The sequence below is a fragment of the Fusarium vanettenii genome, assembly GCF_000151355.1.
Source record: "Fusarium vanettenii 77-13-4 chromosome 12 genomic scaffold NECHAsca_41_chr12_2_0, whole genome shotgun sequence".
Taxonomy (NCBI): Eukaryota; Fungi; Ascomycota; class Sordariomycetes; order Hypocreales; family Nectriaceae; genus Fusarium; species Fusarium vanettenii.
In genome coordinates this window covers 241,444-255,157 of record NW_003315846.1, presented here as the reverse complement: position 1 = coordinate 255,157, position 13,714 = coordinate 241,444, and the positions used below count along the sequence as shown (strand labels likewise).

The following is a 13,714-nucleotide window of genomic DNA, read 5'->3' as shown; positions in this document are numbered from 1 at the left end:
TCACGCACTTCAGACCTTTAGGTTGATACTAGATAAGGCGCCCCAAATCGATCTCAAGTGCCTCTGACTTGGACGGGCTGAACTCTCCAAAATATGTCCCCATTTGTATTACTCTTCTCCCATGTGTAAAAGCTCCAAGGACTGGTCCACCACGATTGGGGAAAGCGAACTTAGAGGGCCTTTTTAGAGGGAAAACTATCTAAGAACGATTGCGATAGCTAAATAAATGTGTGGAGTGGTAGACCAGTCCATCCTGGCAGCCTAGCTGGCCTTGATCATCTTACTATATCCAGCAGCTCCTCTTGATCCCAACCCTTACTTATGCTCAGCCCCCTGATAAATAGTTTTTCTACCCCGGAAAAGCTTAATCTTAGGTTCATGCACAAAGTCCGCCATGCTGCCCGTTAACTCCGCCGTCCCGCGCATTCCGCGGGGGGCCTCGGATCAGCTAAGTCGCCATGCGGAACTCCAGGTGCTGAAATACACAGGCTGGCCTAGGGATAGCTCTTTCTGGCAGAACCTGGATTTCCGTTATCCGGTTTCTTCAATCCGTTCAATTCTTGTACTCGAGCACCTCACACCATGGCAGCCCCCTATGCAAATGACCATGTCAACCCCAATGGGCCTAACGATGCCCGTCCAACAGCTCTCAAGATCATCCGAGACGGGGGTCTCGATGGGAAACTTACTGGAAAAGTCTTCTTAATCACAGGTTGCACTTCGGGTGTTGGCGTCGAGATTGCTAGAGCGATTCACACCACAGGCGCTGATGTCTACATCACCGGTAGGCAAGCCGACAAAGGGAAGGAGGTTGTCAATAGGATCTTAGCAGATGAAAAGCCAGGGAAGGTTGTTTACTTGGAAATGTCTCTTGACTCGATTGCAAGTGTCAAGAAGGCGGCGGCCAACTTCTTAGAGCTCTCCAAGACTCTCAACGTCCTTATCTGCAACGCCGGTATGCCCATCCAGACAAGCCTCTTGGAATATTGAACTTACCAACGTCTACAGGTATTGCCCTTGCACCCCAAGGCACCACAAAGGATGGTCATGAGACGCACTTTGGAGTCAACTATGTCGCCCACTTTGCGCTGTTCCATGAACTGCGCGACACCCTTCTGGCATCGGCAACTCCTGAGTTCTCATCACGAGTAGTGACCACCTCATCCATGGTTCATGCAATGAGTACCTTTTTGTTTGACGACTTCAACTTTGAACGAACCCCCTATGAGCCTTATGCAGTTTATGGCTCTTCCAAGACGGCCACTCTCTGGATGGCGAATGAGATTGAAAGGCGCTACGGCTCCAAGGGCCTCCATGCGACGTCAGTGCATCCCGGAGCAGTCCTAACGGAGAAGATCAGCGCGCAAATGGGAGGATCTGAGGGAACGATGCAGAATCCTGCCATTGGCCTATATATGAAGAGCATAGCACAAGGTGCTGCAACCACAGTTTGGGCGGCTGTTGGCAAGGAGTGGGAAAACAGAGGGGGGCGTTACCTCGCAGATGTTTCCGAAGACGGTCCGCTGAGAGGATCCGAGACTGATTTCATCAGACTCGGCTATGCACCTCATGCCTATGACAAGGACGGAGAGAAGCGGCTATGGGAGCTAGGTCTTAAGCTCATTGGGGCACAAGACGGGGCCTGATAAGACGCAACCACTTGCAGAAGTGATAGGTGTGGTTTCCTCTAGACTCTTGTAAGTTTGATACGCGGTTACTCATCTGTTGCTACGCTTAGATTGTCTGATCATCATCTCATTCTACCATTGCTCCACCCGTTCAGGACTTCCCAATAGCATGAAGAGCAGCTCTTCTTCCCGAAAACACACCGTCTGCGAGTGACAGGCCACTGATGTACCCATCTGAGCAGATACCCACAGCTGTCCGTCCAGCCGCGTAGAGACCGCCAATCTTCCCACCCTTTTCATTCAAGACAAGTCCAGTCTCTCCATCAACCCTCAATCCACCAAGGGTGAGACCAAGAACCATCTGAACGCCCATATTTGACTTGGCTGAGATGTCGATGCCGTAGAACGGCGGCTTCAGCAGAGGCGAGCAAACATCTGGCATTTTGTTCATCGGGTCCCTCTCTGAACGATCGATGGCCCCATTATACTCCTCAACGGTCTTCGCCATGCCTTCCTCAGAGATGTCGAACTTACGAGCTAAGTCTTGAACAGAGTTGGCTCGCTTGTAGCCCCAATAGAGCCAGTGTAGTCTTTGCAACCGCACCAACGACGCGGTCTGCTCCCACACCTGTTTCCGGGCCTTAGCCCACTGCACTGAGTCCAAGATAAGGAAGCCCCGGGATTCATGGTTGAGGATCATTTTCTCAGTTAGTAGAGCTCCGTAGACGTCCTCAGCTCCGATTCGTTGTCCCTCCTGTGAGACGACTACGCCTTCGAGGAGAGCTGTTGGCGGATAGAGGAAGCGCCACGCTGACATCCGATTCATGTGAGACACCGTACCGCCTGCCGCGATACCGAGCTTGATTCCGGCTCCGTCATCAGCCGGCGTGCCCAGGGGAGCAACGCCCGAGAATTCCGGTAGGTAAATTTGTCGCATCTTGGGATTGAACGTGAAGCCACCAGCTGCAAGAACTACTGAGGGTGCTTCGATAGATTGGGTCTGCGATTCCCTCTCAAAGACAGCATTCGCCCTTTTGTGAAGCATTGCCGCAATCGGAGGGAGAGTGAGCTGATACTGAAGTGCTCTCTGGGTCAACTTCTTATGCTTCTGAAGGCCCGAGGCGTCTGCCAACATTCGACACTTGATCCCGCAGACAGAACCTTTCTCATTCAATAAGACCTCCTCAACCTTGGTGGCGGGCTGTAGCCGGATACCTAGCCGTTTCGCAGAGTCGAGTAGTGCTTTGGCGAGGCCGACACCAGAAAACCCCGGGTGAACCATGCGATGTCCTCGCGGCATTGGTTTTGCCTTCTCATTGAACGGATATGCCTTCTCCGAGCCCGAGTAGTAGATGTAGTGCTTGTTGGTCGGATAACTCGTCTTGTAAGGGCACATGGAAGCCTCGAATCGCGCCCCATGCTTTTCTAGCCACTCAAGGTTCGTAGCGCTCCTATCGCAAAATCGCTTCAAAGTTGCCCCGTCGACGGCACTTCCAACCTCCTCTCGGAGATACGCGAGCATGTTTTCCGGCATGTCCTCAAAGCCAGCCTCTTTCTGCTGTCGCGTTCCGCCTCCAGCGTAGACGACGCCCCCTGAGAGCGCTGAAGTGCCGCCTCCATGGAATCGCTCGACGACGAGCACCGATGCACCCTGCTCAGCTGCTGTTATGGCGGCTGAGAGTCCGGCTATACCACTTCCTACTACTATCAGGTCTGGCTTCTTACCAGAAGATGGCGTGGTGAGGCGGCGTGGCTGAAATGCTGTAACACGAGCGACCTGCCATCGTAGCCGCGCAGTGCCATTCAAGAAGGGCGCATACGGCTTCATGGATATTAGTGTCCTCATAGTCGACGGTTAAAAGCCTATTCCTGATGAGCTGATTCCAATTCTCTGACTGGATGAGCTGGTTTCGGAAAGATATCGCAGATGCTGTGTGAGACTGAGGTGTGAAGTGGACTCTCGGCTTCCGAATCCAATGTCTGAGACGAAGCTACCTTTATGCATTACCCCGTCAGCCCCTTACTGCTAATTAATAAACTCTCGGTATTTCGGTCTCACCTACGCCTGTAGTGCGCGCCTCCCGCGGTACTTCAATTTCCACTGGTTGGTTATCCAGGCTCTCCTACTATTCCCGCGCGTTCCGCGCACAACACCCTTTGCTCACAACCCACAGAGCAGATAAACAAGGCCCCGCATGTTGTTACCTGGCCGCTACCTTAGTTTAAGTAAGTTAGGCAAGCTGTTGATAAACTCGCTTTACTAGGCGCGCCGTTACACATGTCTAGCCGAGAAACCCACACAGACAAATAGCTACGAGATTTCATCCTACAGAGCCAAGACGTATCATAGATCGCGCATCATTTAATTATCTCGTATCTAATAACACATTATTCATTTCTAAATCTTCGTTACACTCCATTGCTCCGCTACCTATTTCTAGTCGTAGGCTGTCTTAAATAGCAACCCACCAACATTTCAAAGACCAAGTAGATATGCTTTTCACAACAGGTCATTCGCTTGGCTCCAATGTTCAAAAGGGTCATCTTATTTCGACAGAAAGACTATAATATGTTCACGACTCTTTCTTCTTGAATTAATAGACCCTTGCGCAGATCTCACTCCCACCTTTCGCGGAGTTCTATATAAGCAGCCTCACATCTCAGTACCACCTGGTCGGCTCAGCTCCGTCAGCACTATTCCCAACCTGGCATTTGCTCAAGTTTAAAAACCCCCAATGATTGGCCAGACTTCCGGTGAGACGAGAAAGTATGATCGCCACTTGATGAGCATCATGGCTGTCGTGGTTGGTAATGGAATCAATGGAGAAACAAGACGCCTTTGCCAAAATGGGAAGTTGCTCGTCTTTTGAAGCAGCATTCCCATTGGCGAGCAGTCAATTGTAAGGATCAAATGGCTTACAGCATCTGTTATCTCGATGCGTCGCTGTGAAGAAATGGTATTGAACATCAAAGTATAAAGAGACAGCGATAGACCCTTTCAAACTCAGACTCCTCATTAACAATAAACACTTCATTCTACATCTCCTCTTCCCTCTAAGCATTTTCAACATGACCAACAACGTCACTGCCATCCCTCAAGGCTCATGGGTTCTCGTAACCGCCGCCAACGGCCACACCGGAAGCCACATCGTGATAGAGCTCCTGAAGCGAGGCTTCAAGGTTCGTGGAACTGTCCGCGACCTGGAATCTTCGCAGTGGCTTCTGGACGATGATTCTGTTGCGCCATATGCCAAGCGAGGTGACCTCGAGCTGCTTGTTGCAGATAACAGTGTCCCCAATGCATTTGACGATGTCGTCAAGGGCGTGTCAGCTGTGATTCACGTCGCCATCATCAGCGACCTGGTGGCGGACCCCAACATTGTCATCCCTGCAACCGTCGAAGCCGCGCTCACAGTTTGTCGCTCTGCGGCCCGCGAGTCATCAGTCAAGCGCTTCATCTTCACATCCACCTTTTGGGCTGCCACATTCCCGGCCCCAGGCATTTCTGACACAATCACCAATCTTGACACTTGGAATGAGTTCGCGCTTCGAGCTGCCTGGGCTCCTCCGCCTTATGAAGCTGACCGGATCATTCCTGTCTATTGTGCTTCCAAGGTCGAAGCTGAGAAGGCAGTGTGGAAGTTTGTCAAGGATGAGAAGCTTCCCTGGGTTGTCAATTCTGTTAGTCCTTGTGTGATTCTGGGAGACATCAGAGTCGACAAACATCTTCGATCTGTGCCTCCACAGCTTTTCGAACAGTTGTACCTGGGCAACACTGCAGCTTTGCAGACACCTGCGCGTGAGTCTCACCCCCTTTGACCTTTCATCCAGGTTGAGTAAACGGCTAACCAGTATTGTTCGTATCAAGTGTACTACTCGCACGTCACCGACGTTGCGGTCCTCCACGTTGCCGCTGCCCTAGATCCAGACGTCAAAGACCAGCGGATTCAGGTCCTCGCGGGATCGTTTAACTGGGACAACTGCCTCGACATCTTGCGCAAGATCTACCCGGACCACAAGTTTGTTGACAACTTTCAACCCGAGAACCCCACCTTGTCCTACAAAGTCGAGAATGACATTGCGCCTGGTTTGGTCAAGAAATGGGCCGGACGCGACTGGATCAGCTTGGAGACTTGTGTGAAGGAGACGGTGCAGGGCATCATCGACCTCAAGCTGAAGAAGTGACAGGAGATCTGTTTTGACTGGATAAAAGTAAATAACAGTGATTAATAACAACTTCTATACCAAGTATAAGCCAGTACACATTCGACTATCTTGATACAACGATCTAGGGTGTTTCTTTTAGTGCTTGGGCTTACATGGTTACCTCCTGTAGCATTCATCGCGCTGCTCATTGGCTCAGATCGTGAGCTGAGTCAGATCTACTTTAGCTTCATGTTACTTCAACGACCTCATTTCAAATCTCTCTCCTCTCCCCACTTAATCAACTGTCTACAACACCGTGTCTAAGCCGTCTCTCATTCATTTCACACATATTTCTTAGCACGAGCTATCTACAAGGATGCAAGCCGAGCGAGCCGGACCCTTGATGAGCGGGCCAACAGTCGTGCTACAAAAGAGAGGCCGCGGTAGAAGGCCAAAGGGCGCCAAGGGCCATGTCCTGAGCAGACAAGAACGGTCACATACTGGCATGATCCAATTCATCAACGCCACCCTTCACAATGGACTTGGCGACACAAGCAACATCAAACTCATCAGATCTCATGCAGCCAAGCATTCACGTGCCCTTCGACGCGAAACGAAGCAGCAGCAGCATTCGGCACCGACAACCACTTCTGTAGAGGATACAGCATCAGAGCGGATTCCAGATGAGGAAGAGGCGGAAGAACCATATGTCTCTTTAAATGAGAACCACAAAAGAATGTCACAATTGGGTATCGGCAGTAGAGCCAGACATCGCAGACTTGCCCCAAAGCCACAAACGACGGCATTGCAGAGAAGAACCAGAAGTCGTTCTCCAAGCCCGATCCAACTAGTTGGAGGTGCTCGCAAGGATGCCTTCCAGACATTCGCCCGATCAATGTCAGAGGATGAGCAATATCTGTTTGACTTTTGTGAGTTCAATCATGCTTCAAACACCACGAAAACTCAAGCTTACCCACAAGACATCAATTATGTCATCGAATATGGCTACAAAGCATGCTATCACAAAGAAGACGAAAAGGTATTCCAAGCGTCGATGAGAGACGTTTGGGTGCCATGGGCCATGGGTCAACCAAGCTTGATGGCTGCAATATTCCACGTAGCATGCCGCAATTATGCCGCCACAACGAACAACAGCAACTCAAAGAAGTACGCGGTCAAGAAACTCCAATATCGCCTCACGTGCCTTGAGATGGCAAAAGAAGCAATTTCCTCTCAGGACGTGGCTACTGATACGACTATCGCGCTGGCTTTGCTGATGGCGTCTGAATCTGTACGTGCTCTTTTCCTGCTTTTAAAGGCTGTTCTGACCCCAGACTGCAGCACTTTGAAGGAGACATGGATGCGTTCTTTACCCACGGCATAGGCATCATCAAGATGGTGACGGCTCGGGGTGGTCTTGAAACACTTGGTCTGTCTGGGTTCCTTACAAAGAGCGTTGGGTGGTCCATATACAGTCCAAGTAACTATCTGGTGGAAGGTCCAGGTGAATTGAGGGTGTAAAGGCGCTGAGTATTGGCAAAAGGTGGCACATGATTCCAATTTGACACTGATAGTACATAAATGGTTTCTCAGTCACATGTTGACCGTTTCTTCGTCCTCAACTCCAAACAATACTCTCATGGGATCCTGGTAGTTCATGAAGCCAACTCCCGGTTCCAAGAGGCCGTATCCCAGCAAACGTTGTGCCTGCGGCTTCATCTTCCTCACCTTTTCCAACGGCACCATGAGGAACTGGTTCTCCGCCGGGCGGAGGTATGGCTTGCAGAGGAATATTCCAACAGTCTCTCGGTAATCATCCCTAAGAACAGTAAGTAACTGTACACGAGTTAGGGGACGTTATGACGCACTTGGTTGTGTTGGCGCCACCCGCATGGTACAAGTTGCCCAAGAAGATAAGGGCATCCCCAATCTCCAGCTCAGCAGGAACCGCCTCTTCGTCCAGAGGCCTCCGATCAGGACCCCATAGATGCGATCCGGGGATGCATATCGTGGCGCCATTTTCCTTTGTTGTCTTGGTCAAGGCTGTGACGCAGCCAATCATCAGAGGCTCATCCGTGTTGTGACGGTAGTAATCGCTGGGAAGGTTTAGCACCTGAGGCCGATAAAATGATCGGAACACATACTTGTCATCTCGATGGAGAACCTGCTGGGTTCCGCCAGGGTTCACACGGAATCCAGCCGTGGAAGAAATGATGGGCTTGCCGCTGACAGACTTCTTGTGATCACCCCTCCAGAAAGAGTAAGTCGACGGCAACACAGCCTGAGCAACTTCATTGTAGATTTTGCTGCAAGCGAGTTCAACACAAGCCTCAGACAAACCAAGCAGCCCTGTTGCTCTCTGAGTGGTCTCGGGGAAGAAACCATATTTGTCCTTGATGTCGGTATCAAAGGCAGGCTTAAGATCTTTGCTGATCTGAGTTGCAAGCTCGGGGGTAATCAACTTCTCGACAATGACACCTCCATCACGCTTGATCACCTCGACCAGTTTGTCGATGGTGGTTGAAGGGTCAGTTGCGTCGAAGCGAGCAATTGGGGGTGTTGGAACAGTCATGATTATAAGAGAGAGTGACCGAGAAAACTAGGATGATTGATGGTAAAGAATTAGCCATGTCGTCGGAATTCTCGACATTTTTATAGTCCTCATGACCCAAGAACTGTGAAGCCCGGGTGTATTTCTCGTCTTGACTACCCGAATGGTCAAAGACGCGCTTTTCCTTCTTTGGCATCGAAATCGAGAAACTTGCATCATCCCCACGCGGCAAGCTAACACCAGTATGGTATTTCAGGAGAGAGATGTCCAAGCCAAACCCGAATAGGCGTTGAAACAGAGAAACCACGACTGCCCCCCATGTCTGTAAGACGACTAACAAGAGGAGACTTTGCCAGTTGTTACCTCGATATATCCAAGCAGCATCATCGAGGTGGAGATTCAGTATGCTAAAACTCGTTTGCCGAGCAGTTCCCACTCTCTCGCCAACACTTGCCAGTCGGACTCGCTTCCCGACCAAAAGTCTTGCAAAAAGCAAAGCACCTCGCGGTATGACTTGAGTCTCGTCACCTGCACGATAGTCTCGTACAGATCAGAGACGGTCTCCTGATCTTGTTCGTCTCCGTGACATTCCACGCCGGCGATGAATACTGGCCATGCAAGGTTATGGGTCCAGTCGGCGATATCATCAAACGCCAAGAGCTGCCTCTTGAGGTCTGAAAAGGCCGACATGGTTTCGTATGTGGTCCCATAGCCGAGACATCTTGATACATAGAGAAGGGCGGCATTGTGATGGATATCCACCAGGCGGATCAAATCACGACGCTGTTGAGCCGTAATCGAAAGCCTGCCCCCGATCATCAAAGTTGTTCCTCGGGCCATCTCGAAATCAGTCCTCCAGTCACGGCTTGGGAGCTGGACTCTGTGAGGCTGGCGTGCAAGGACAGTAACCTGATGCAACAGCCCAAGATACTCAGCAAAGAGAATACTCTCATCCAGGAGCACTGTTCCCGCCTCGGATATCGGAAGGATGGCATCCTGGACGCTTTCTAGGTCGAAACAAGTTGTAGATGCAAAAACCTCGTATGTAGAAAGCATGTTCCTCAGCGACATGAACAACATGGATTTTCGACACTGGGCCGGTGGAAGCGTATTGACGAGTGATCTGGCCGCCGAGCGGTGGATCTCGGCTGCTGATGCCCCAGAATGCGCCATCTCGTAACACGAGAGGACGAGCATGCAGGCTAACATCCATTCCGCGTCATCCAAACTCAACTGCTTGTCAATCTCGTGCCCATTGGCGAGATGATTCGTCACGTCGGTGATGTGCCTCGAGATGACATAAATGGCCTGATTCCGGGCATCCTCAGACATGAGACAGGCTCCGCGAGAAGCCGCGGCATGCTGAGCAGAGACAGCAGCCACGGAGAGGCGCACCGTGAGATTCGTCTGTGCCAGTGGAAGAACATATCTTCGATAAATATTGTCGGCCGAGTCGACCCACACCATGATCTTGCATAGCTGCTTGTCGTAGTAATCAACCAGTTCCTGTAAGGGATACCCAAGGAACGAGTGAAAAGATGCATCAACGTTTGGCTGTATATCTGCGGACGAGGCTTGTGGCTGGAATCCCTTCAAGCGACCCCGGACGGCTGGTCCTCCAACCCATCGTAGCTTGGGCTCATATCCAGGGCATTCGAGGCCCTTTCGAGAACATTTTGTGCAAGTTGGACGGCTATTATCACAGCGGATACGCCGTTTTGAACACATGGAGCAGCCTATGGCTTGTCAACGCTGAGTGGTTGCTAGGGTATCCAGTCACAAACCTTTCATGGTTATTGTTACCTCGAGCAAGAGTGACTAGTCAGAGAATTTGAGGAACTTCGCCACATGAGCGCTCGATCCCTTTTTTCGAATGGTTATGGTGAGTGGTTAATGAGCAAGGTTGAAGGGCTGACGACCCCCAAGCTTTGGTTCGAAGGCGAAACGCGTCTTCACGCAGGCAACCTCGGAAAAACGTCTCGAAGCTCGGTTTTAGCAGGATAAATACGACTCAATTGGTTTCTTATAATTGATAAATAGTATCAATAGAGTTTTCTTGACTTCAAGAAGCCATAACATGGAGCGCGTAGCATGGGATTGGGGGATGGTGTTGTCGTGAGGGGAGCAACCCTAGACCTGATGGTGGAGATGACAATCGACAGGTTACGACCCCAGTTTCTACGCAGCAATTCGGCTTGAAAAGAGCTAGAAAGTTTCTGTTAACACGTGAAATGGAATCGGTAATGCCTGAAGGATTTGATCAAATTATTCTCCCCTTCTTGCTGGGAATTGATCATGTTTCCAGGCCTGAGTGGTAACTGCACTATTCTGCCACGACACACCGCTCTCGCGATTTAGCAGAAGCGACTAACCCCACGCTTGTGGGATCAATTCTGCCCTCCCTCCCCACCAAGCTCTTTATCAATCGCGGATCAATCAATCCGACAGCCATGGCCAAGTCCAAGTCAAAGAAGAGAAAGCAGCAAAACGCTCAAGCCGAGCATCCCAACAAGCACCCCAAGACCGCCCCCGTCCTCACTCCACCTCCCGATGGCGCTCAATTCGAACCCAAGAACCTCCACGCCGTCGTCTCGACCGAAGAACTCGAAATCACCATCGATACCCTGAATTCGCTAGCCCAATATCCCGGGTTGATCAAGTCGAAATTCTGCAAGGACCTTCGGGGTGCTGTTTATGACTTCCGTCAAGCATGCACGACGGGTGTGAACAATGCGGGTAGGCTGCACCTTGGGCGTTGAAGAAATCGCTTCTGATCGTATCATAGCCGGCGCAAACCTCACGGCGCAAATCACGGGCGCTCTCACTGATCGAAGATATACCGAGGCTCGGATCCTACTCGCTGAGATGAGGATTCGCGGCGAGAAGCCAAAGATTGGTGCCTTTTGTCGCTGGGTGAGGGAGCTCGACGTCATTAGTGGGCTGTCGACGCTGCCAGACGAGGGAGATTCCGTTAAGCGCACTGAAAGAGAAGAAGAGCTCATTCGTGTTCTTGACGCTGTCTTGCGAGTCTGCGGTCCAGTTGACACCAACCCCAAGGCTTCAGTACAGTTATCCTCTCCTATTGCTCTACAGACCATTTGGGACCGTCGCCCTTCAACGACATCAGAACAAGTCTATGCATCTGTCCTTGATGGATCACTTGTCGCTTCAGCGCCACCTTCCCTCGCTAAATCCTTGCGCATCATCGAGGCAACTCCCGGCGCCGAACGCAAACCTCCCAACCACCACGACGCCATCCTCTATGCCTCCACACCCGAAGCCGTTCCTCTCTCAACGACGAAACCACCTACCGATTGCCAAGATCACCCCGTCGTACCTGGCCTTCGCGTCGCCACCAACGTCCTATACCCCGAAGAGTGCAAAGCCATCATCAGAGCTGGCGAGCACGTCAAATTCCTCGCTGACGCACCACTCCGTGAGGATGGAGACATTAGCATCTTGGCCCATAACTTCTACTGGGTCGTTGATGAGACTTTCCACGACACTCTTTGGTCGCGCATCTCGCCATTCGTCCCCGCCTCGCTCAACGGCCGATTAGCAAGGGGAATCAACCGACGATTCCGTGTATACCGATACGTCCCCGGCGCCGAGTACCGATGTCATATTGACGGAGCTTGGCCGCCGTCGGGAATTGCGAAGGATGATACATACATCTACGACAATTCGCCCGCGGAGAACAAGCAGAGCTCATTGCTCACCTTCCTCATCTACCTGAATGAGGAGTTCGAAGGTGGAGAGACGACATACTTTATCCCCGCAGCGCACGAAGGGACCCTCAACGCGTACCCCATTCGACCTGTGATGGGTGGTGCTGCCATCTTTCCACACGGCGACACCAGCGCCTTGCTACACGAGGGCACAGGCGTAAGGAAGGGAGCCAAGTATGTCATCAGGACAGAGATTGAGTATGACGTAGAGAGTTCAGAAGAACTAAAAGTGTAATGCTTTGTGATGATCAAAAGTTTGGCTGCACCGGAGTTGAATCTTGACGAGGCTTGGGATATCACGATCATGTATGTACGCAATTGATGTCTCGTCTATCTTACGCAGTTTCCTCCCTGGCCTCGGGCTTCCGTCCCCATACAATCCTCTGGAGGTAATACGCATGTGTCTTCTTAGCCCTCAGCTCACGACGCAGCTGAGCGCAGTAGAGAATGACCTGCTCGCGCGTCCAACCATCAAGCAGATTAGCCATAAAGGTAATATGACCTTCAACGTCAGTCTCGATGCCGAGGTTGGTGAACCTTCCAATCTCCTTTTGCTTCTCATCCTTGGGCCAGTCTCCGACCGGAACCTTGATCGTCTTGGTCTCAATGTCGACGAAGCCAGCTGCCTTGAGACCCTTTTCTTGCAGACTCTCTGGGATGGGCGAAAAGATGCGCCCTAGCTTCTTGCTACCCTCGTAGAAGAACTTGCCCCATTCCCCAATGGCACTGCCCGGCTTGAGTGTGCCATCGTCACTCTGACCCATGGGATCACCTTCATGTGTCTCAATCCATCCTCCAGGCTTGGTCACGCGATAAGCTCGTTCATATAGCTGATACCAATCCGGGACACTTCCATAGAGGAACCGCATATGCACAAAGTCAAACGAGTCATCGGGAAACGTCCAATCCAAGGTGAAGTCCTCAATCTCAAACTTGACGTTCGGCGGCACCCACGTCGGCTGGATAGGCGAGATATCCGTACCCACAACCTCCGCCTCTGGGAACTCATCGCCAAAATCCATGGCCCAAATTCCCGTTCCGGTGCCAACGTCGAGAACCTTGTTCACATTTCCCTTGTCCAGCGGCGCGAGGTAGAGCTTGCCGTCGATCACGAGGGTCGACGTGTGGTGGATGATATCGAGGGCTTCGCTGGCTTGAACGTCGTTGGAGGCCCAATATTGTGTATCGCCGCGATCGGCGTGGTATGTGCGGCCGTTGATGACTCGGTACTGGATGATGCTGGAGCTGATAGAGGCGGTAGAGCTGCCGGTGTCTTGGCCTAGCGAGGAGTCGGCGTCGTCTGCTTCATTGTCTGCTGGGCCGGTGTTCTTGGTCGTTGTCAGTATTAATCAGTACGTTTGCATAAAGTGGCACTTACCTCCCAATGCGACGGAGCAAGCATTGGGTTGACATCTCCAGTTTGAGCTTCAGCTGGAGCCCCAGCTTCAGCACCCGGAGCACGATCACTGGCACCCATTTTGACACTTGATGTTTAACAATGACAAGACCAAGTCAGTTGCGCAACTCGAGCATAAGAGTTCTCCCCCTCATCCTCGGTCTCGCAACCCGTCGTACCATTACAACCAACTGCATCAACACAAGCAACCAGGGTCCAATGAGTTACAGTCTGTGCCTCCGGGGACGGGTCGCGGTATGGATCC

General features: G+C 51.5%; 8 protein-coding genes across 8 annotated transcripts; 4 read left to right on the top strand and 4 right to left on the bottom strand.

Moving 5' to 3' along the window:
- Window positions 1-582: 582 nt before the first annotated feature.
- On the top strand, window positions 583-1,646 carry NECHADRAFT_53150 (uncharacterized protein; the record flags this gene model as incomplete). Its single annotated transcript, XM_003041813.1, has 2 exons — window positions 583-955; window positions 1,009-1,646. 2 exons carry the CDS (start codon window positions 583-585, stop codon window positions 1,644-1,646), a joined length of 1,011 nt encoding a protein of 336 aa, XP_003041859.1.
- A 312-nt stretch (window positions 1,647-1,958) lies between these two features.
- Window positions 1,959-3,456, bottom strand: NECHADRAFT_87266 (uncharacterized protein; the record flags this gene model as incomplete). The annotated part of the gene is made up of 2 exons (XM_003041755.1): window positions 1,959-1,989; window positions 2,117-3,456. The coding sequence occupies 2 exons, from the start codon at window positions 3,454-3,456 to the stop codon at window positions 1,959-1,961; spliced, it is 1,371 nt and encodes a 456-aa protein (XP_003041801.1).
- A 1,241-nt stretch (window positions 3,457-4,697) lies between these two features.
- NECHADRAFT_53006 (uncharacterized protein) lies at window positions 4,698-5,447 on the top strand (the record flags this gene model as incomplete). Its single annotated transcript, XM_003041812.1, has 1 exon — window positions 4,698-5,447. One exon carries the CDS (start codon window positions 4,698-4,700, stop codon window positions 5,445-5,447), a length of 750 nt encoding a protein of 249 aa, XP_003041858.1.
- Window positions 5,448-6,150: 703 nt separating this feature from the next.
- NECHADRAFT_87264 (uncharacterized protein) lies at window positions 6,151-7,158 on the top strand (the record flags this gene model as incomplete). Its single annotated transcript, XM_003041811.1, has 2 exons — window positions 6,151-6,703; window positions 6,743-7,158. 2 exons carry the CDS (start codon window positions 6,151-6,153, stop codon window positions 7,156-7,158), a joined length of 969 nt encoding a protein of 322 aa, XP_003041857.1.
- A 209-nt stretch (window positions 7,159-7,367) lies between these two features.
- NECHADRAFT_53007 (uncharacterized protein) lies at window positions 7,368-8,346 on the bottom strand (the record flags this gene model as incomplete). Its single annotated transcript, XM_003041754.1, has 3 exons — window positions 7,368-7,593; window positions 7,631-7,870; window positions 7,919-8,346. 3 exons carry the CDS (start codon window positions 8,344-8,346, stop codon window positions 7,368-7,370), a joined length of 894 nt encoding a protein of 297 aa, XP_003041800.1.
- A 378-nt stretch (window positions 8,347-8,724) lies between these two features.
- NECHADRAFT_87262 (uncharacterized protein) lies at window positions 8,725-10,116 on the bottom strand (the record flags this gene model as incomplete). Its single annotated transcript, XM_003041753.1, has 2 exons — window positions 8,725-10,061; window positions 10,110-10,116. The coding sequence occupies 2 exons, from the start codon at window positions 10,114-10,116 to the stop codon at window positions 8,725-8,727; spliced, it is 1,344 nt and encodes a 447-aa protein (XP_003041799.1).
- A 648-nt stretch (window positions 10,117-10,764) lies between these two features.
- On the top strand, window positions 10,765-12,390 carry NECHADRAFT_64589 (uncharacterized protein). Its single transcript, XM_003041810.1, has 2 exons — window positions 10,765-11,061; window positions 11,111-12,390. The coding sequence occupies exons 1-2, from the start codon at window positions 10,776-10,778 to the stop codon at window positions 12,286-12,288; spliced, it is 1,464 nt and encodes a 487-aa protein (XP_003041856.1). The 5' UTR covers window positions 10,765-10,775; the 3' UTR covers window positions 12,289-12,390.
- A 22-nt stretch (window positions 12,391-12,412) lies between these two features.
- NECHADRAFT_26554 (uncharacterized protein) lies at window positions 12,413-13,506 on the bottom strand (the record flags this gene model as incomplete). The annotated part of the gene is made up of 2 exons (XM_003041752.1): window positions 12,413-13,381; window positions 13,432-13,506. Coding segments are annotated over 2 exons (1,044 nt in total), but the record flags the coding sequence as incomplete, so codon positions are not given.
- Between the last annotated feature and the right edge of the window lie 208 nt (window positions 13,507-13,714).